The 6000-nt window shown below is 46.0% G+C and overlaps 1 protein-coding gene across 5 annotated transcripts in view; it reads right to left on the bottom strand.

Moving 5' to 3' along the window:
• Positions 1-677: 677 nt before the first annotated feature.
• CHN1 (chimerin 1) overlaps positions 678-6000 on the bottom strand; it is a 107508-nt gene continuing 102185 nt past the window's right edge. For all 5 annotated transcript variants that reach the window (XM_049830018.1, XM_049829927.1, XM_049830111.1 and 2 more), the window contains 2 exons: positions 5367-5472; positions 678-1606 (listed from right to left, as the gene is read on the bottom strand). In XM_049830018.1, the coding sequence (XP_049685975.1) occupies positions 1435-1606; positions 5367-5472 (278 nt within the window). In that variant the 3' untranslated portion in view covers positions 678-1434. The remainder of the gene's footprint in view (positions 1607-5366; positions 5473-6000) is intronic.

Genomic DNA, 6000 nt, shown 5'->3' with positions numbered 1-6000 from the left:
TCCTTCATTCCCCACTTCCAGCAGAGCTGTAGGAGAGCTCCCTTCTCCCGTCTCCTCTCCTGGCCAAGCATGTAAGGGAAGGGGTGGGATACAGGGAGGCACCTTATTGCTGACAGGAAGGGAGCACAGCTGGTTGCAATTGCTAGGGCATTATTCCTCCTCCTCCTCCTCCTCCTCCGGATGGTGTCTGCAGGGCAGGCTGAAGTGCTTGCACCACAGCTGAACACTTTAAGCGCAAAGCAAGTGTTCTGGGACGTATTTGCATTTGAAATTCAGTGGTGTACCCATCTACTCTGGGCAGCTACAACCGTGTAACGGTAAACTGCAATTCCAGTTCATATACAGGTAATTACAATTATGTATATATATAAAATACGTAGTAGTAGATGGCTTGACAATACTTTTTTGGTTTGTTTAAGAGTTCTGAAGCATTCTTGAGAGGCACCTCGGACAACGAAGAAAGAAATTTTCAAACTAAAAAGGAATTTGTGGGAGCCTTAGTTCAGGCTGTGTCAGGCTCCAAAGTATTTGTATCAGAATGGTCTTGTCAAAACCAGTAAAACTCTAACTCACTTCTTTTCAGTCAGAGGTTGTTCAAGGTTAAAGTGCCAACGTAAAAAATGAAACAAACAGTATTTTTGAAACATGTTCATTAAGTAAAAATAAATAGCTTAGTGTTAAGAGTTCTAAAAGCAAAATTTAATAAATTAATATATGCATGCCAGATAAAAATACAAAATTACAATTGAAATAGCAATAATAATAAAGGAACACTGCTCAGCATTGCAGATTTCACTGCAACCACCATAAACATCATGGAGAATTACTTAAAGTAACATTTAAAGTACACATTTTGTTTCTGTTAAAAACAAATTACTATATGATGAAAAAACTGAAAGAAACCCAAGAAGAAATCAGCCCCCAAAGTGGCAGAGAATGATATGAAATGTCAATAAACTGCCAGAGGCTCCATTTCACATAAGTCAGCCTTCTTTTTAGTATCAGAAACCAATTACATAGAACATAAAAGCAAATTCACAACAGGTTTACACGGAGAAACATGCTGAATTACAATCACAAACTATCCAGAACAAAGATGCTGCACCAGTTCAGTTGTTTTCTTCATGGAATGAGTCTCACCAGAACAGGGAGAACAGGGAGCAAATCATGCAATAACTTTAGGCTTTTTGTTTTTTATTTTAACATGATAAACACCCAGGATTACTAGTACTGGAAAGTATGTGTTAACCTTTTTCAACATCAGCTGAATGGCACTACAGAAACGACAAAGAGTTCCTTCATTTTTATCCTGAATACATCGAAAGCTCTAGCAAATATGGAATTCAGTGACAAGAGCCATTAAATTACTTCAAAATATTCCTTCATCCATAGAACACTGTTGCTTCCTTTTTTATTACAAACCCCCCAAAATATTCAAAATAAAATGTCTTCATTTTTTATAAGCATCTCCACCACAAGTCTCTGATAACGGATGTCATTCAATGCAGCCATCGCATCCAGTTCTGGCGCTCTCATAAGAGTTGGTCCAAAAACTATGCCCAGATTCTCTGCACTCATCAGATTTTCCTTTTCATGGAGTGTCACTCTGCAAAAAAAAGGACAGTGTTTTTCACATTCCTTCCATGCCAAACTATGCCTGCATATGCTCGAAAACCAGGGAAACTGGACAGAAAAGCTTGCCTTTCCCCAAAGCCGTTTCCAGCAGGATACATATGGAAGTGTCGGGTGAAACACTCGGAAGTTAGCGAGTGCAAACACTGCTGGGGTCTACCACGAGTCAGAGGTCTCTGTCCTCCGACCACGCACGCAGACCACGTTTACTTGTAGGAGGAGGCGGTGCTCCACCGTCAGGGAGGGAGGGGGCCGAGGGGTGAATTCGGACAAATCAGAACAATTTTGCTTTCGCTCTTTACAGCGGCACCATTTGGAGGCCGCTCCTGTGGGGAGCGGACTGTGTTTGTCACTATGTTAGCAGTTTGATGGTCACTAGAGAGGTGCTCTCGTGCCCACCAGGGTGGGACTCTGCCCAGATTCCCCTGGTGACGTGGCTGCCCGTCCGTGGTCACACTGCTCCTCGGTCACGTACACGACGGCAGTGGGGGTGAGGCACATCACGTGTGAATTCCCTGCCTTTGGGCACTACGGGCTAACTGTGCTAAGCTGGACGCCTGGTTCCTCTTCAAGGCAAATTACGTCCCGTGGCGCGTACTGGAAAAAAGTGAATCACCACTTTGGGGCGGCTTTGAAACCGCCAGGGCCTCTCTCACTGTAACCTCATTTGCAGGGCAGTCTGAGCAGGTCCTTACACCCGTGCTCTGACAGGCCCGCTTCCACCCTTCCCTCTTCTGGGGTCCTCGGCAGCTGCCGAACAGCCGAGCCCCCAGCTGAGGGAAGCCTCCCGCCGCCTGGTTCCCATCCGCAGGAGAGGAGGTGGTGGGGAGGCCGCGTTCTGCTGCCCCACAGCAACCCAACGGCTTCAAAGCCGTGGGCGCAGGCCCAGCCGCCGGGCAGGTTTGCAGGCAGCCTCCAGAAACGTAATTTGCCCAAGAATTACACCCACAGGAGAGGCATCCTCTGCTGGGGCTGCTGCAGAAACACGTCTGCTCAGCAAAGGCCAGAAGGGTCACTGCTGCCCCAATGTGATGGTCTCCGGCGTCGTGGGATGGTATTTCTTCATGTGGGCACAGAGGCGGCTGTGACAGTCTGACAAATTCAATGTCTCAAACATCCTCTAAAAGAGCTTTGGTGGACAAAACGACCCCTGTAAACATGCTGGAGTTTTGTGAACAGGACAATGTGGACAGAGGAGAGGGCCCCACGGAGGGTGGGAACGCACTTCTCCAAAGCCCCAATTCCTTATCTTAAGTGACCAGGAGAAGGAACACAATTTATGCCTTCCTGGAGGAAGAAGGCCCCATGGAAGTTGGGACTGTGTTTCTATCTTAAGTGGTCATGCCAGCAGGAAAAGAGAGGCAACTCCACAATGAACACCCCCCCCCAAAGCTCACTAACCGATTCCAGTGAACCCCGGGTGTGGGAACTGCGCATGTTGAGATCATCAACTAACACACTATAAAAGAGGAGAGAACGAATCCTCAGTGCATGCCCTCCAGAACTGGATCTCTACGCTGGCTGGACCAACGCTGGACCCAGGACTGGTGAAACCCCTCTCTTCTCTCTTTCTTTCTCTCTCTCTGTCCCTCTTTTCCTTCTCTCTTTTCCACAGTCCCTACACCTCATCCTTTGAAACATAAACCATTGACCAAGTCTGAGACTAAGAGTGGACCTAGCCGCCCCTGAGCTCCTCTTTGAGAAGGAGTCCAGAAAGCAAGGGGGTCTGCTCTGAACCTCGTGACTCAACGGGAGGGCTTTCCTTCTGATACATTTCATGTTCCTTTTTCCATTTCATTTTCCTGTACTTCCCTCCTCTTCTCAAATAGAGGCTTAATGACATGTTGCAAGGCTCATATTAACAAATTCATGTGTACTTGGACAAAGTTAGCTAGGTTGAATAAATGTTGGTTGTTGTTTGAACTCCCCTGGTGTTGTTTCACCTTAATTCTGACAAAGGAAATCCACGAACCTGAGTCACTCCAACTTTGGGACGCGACAGCGGCTTGTGTTCTCCTGCGCTCCTCTGCCTCAGCACAGAGAACGCAGAGCCCCCCACGGCGGGGTGGAGGAGGACAGCCTGCCTGGGGTACCCTGACACCGAGCGCGCCCATCGCTACTGCCCGCTGCAACAGATGCAGTAGACACAAACGTGCCTTGAAGCCGAAGCTGCTGCCTTGGTTTATCCTGGGGAATTGCCTCACTCAAGGAAACAAACTTAGATTATGCAAATGTTTTAATACACACTATGGTTTAAAGAATCCATAAGGATTCTCAGGAACAACTAAGAAGCCAGGGACACCACTGGCTAAATTACTTCTCTTTTCACCACTCTGGCATCTTGCATTGCATGAACAAATCCTTTGGCATACAAAAAAAAAAAAAAAAAAAAAAAAAAAGCAAGGTTTTTCTTCCTTTTTTTCCCCTTCTGCTTTAGTTTTTATTTTAAAAGAAGTCAGACCGATATTTCCAAGCTGCTGTATCTTCAGTCTGTAATTAGGAGCTGTGTCTGATTACCTGAATTCAGCAGCAAGACAACAGCCTGTTGAGCGCCACAGGTCTTTTTAGCAAATGTATTAAAAGGAAGTTTAAAAAAGTGAATTTTGTCACCTTTCTACCTTATCATTCACCTATACCAGAAATATGAAGTGCAAAAGCAACTTGCTAACTAGAGCAGCAACAGCTACCTCTTGAACAGGGTAAGGAAAAATTAACTTCACACTTCACAAGCAGTAAGGTGGGGTTTTTTTGTTCCTGTGTCTCTCATCCCTGTGTCTGTTCTAAAACACCCATTAGAAATGTCATGGAAATAAATGGACAAATCAGGCAGAAACCCTGTAGCTGAATTTTGCCTGAGGCACTTAGCAGAGTCAACGTATTCCTACTTGTAGAAGAACTATAAAAGGAAAAAAAGCAGAAGAGAGTTGAAAATAAAGTATTTTTCTAAGGAAAGGGAATGATTCTTATATATTGACAATAAATTCATGTTACTTGAGAAAGTAAAATGGATACCCTAACATGCCACATTGATTTTTTCCCCTGCTTTCCTGAAAGAAATAGAACCTGTGCTGTTGTACTGGATATTCATCTGTCAGTCTCTCCCTAACAATTTTTCAGCCTACTGACCAACTTCAATCATGTCTCAGGGAGCAGGAGAAACCTCAGACAGAATTTATGGTCCTACAGTTTTGAGGAGGCAGCAGGTAGAGCAAGGGGCTCCACGCTGGTGAGGAATAGCTGGCAGACCTCACCAGACGTGTGGCTGGAGGGCCAATTAACACTGTGCCTAATCGGTGTCAGCTCCAGCCTAGCGTGTGTGGTCTTAGGGTGTCAGTAGATGAGACTTAGCAGAAAAAGACACCAGTCTATAGCCATTAAGCTGTATTAGTTCCCTGCCCAGGGAGTGACTTATTACTCCCAGAGGTACAAATGGCATTTTTACCATAAATATTCACTGTAACCTTAAATATAGAGCAAATTTGCTAGGCAGATGACTTTTGTGATTCAAAACTGTGGGGTTTTTTACTTATTTCCTTTAAGTTCTTTGCAAGTAGTTTAGGTAGAATAAACTCCAATACCCTTTTCTGGATATTTGCTGTTATGCAGACTATCATCCCCTGCCACAGTCTGTCTCCAGGATTTGGTGGGCCTTGCCCAGACTTTTCTGGAGGTCCTAACAGGGACTTTGCTAAAAATAAGTTTGGCTTAGAGTTCTTTCCAGCTAGTCCACCCACCTCTTCAGATGTGCCATGAGATACCGTAACGTTTCACAGTGTGCAGGCGGCAGCAGTTTCAGTGCCTCATGGAGAATTTCCAGCTGTTCATCCGGATCGGTGGTTTCTGAAACACAGATGTTCAGCTGTCACCACACGCACAGCCAGAATTCACACACAGAAAGACAACACCGGTGGCCTGCAGAGAAGGTAGGGTCTCACAGCTCTGCTGGATTACCGATTTCCAGAACCTATCCAAGCCTCACAGTGGCGACTTTGCCTGTCCAAAGAGGTGCTCAGAGCACCGTCAGGATGTGCCTGGCTTTGGACAAAGAAAACTCCCCAAAGCAAACTGCGCTCCACCGAAAGATTCCCTGCAGCCTACTCAAAAAACTTCCCCTGGCAATCCTTGCTGACTGGGCTAGTTTTGCACAAATTATCGACAGGTGCAACCCTGGGACAGCAGAAGGTACTGGGAACTTTGCCATCAGCATCTTTGGCTGTGTCCACACTGCTTGGAAAGAGCCTTCTCCGGAGGAGCAGTAAGGCCGGCATCCAGCCCTTGTTTTCTACCCATGGCTACCTCACACCTTTCCAGGTGTGGCTGGTGTGACTGCTACATTGCAGAGATGCCTCAGGCAGCCAGGGTGCTTGG

This window comes from Accipiter gentilis, chromosome 1, assembly GCF_929443795.1.
Source record: "Accipiter gentilis chromosome 1, bAccGen1.1, whole genome shotgun sequence".
Taxonomy (NCBI): Eukaryota; Metazoa; Chordata; class Aves; order Accipitriformes; family Accipitridae; genus Astur; species Astur gentilis.
Note: the sequence above shows the minus strand (reverse complement) of the source record. Positions and strands in the feature narration are given on the sequence as shown.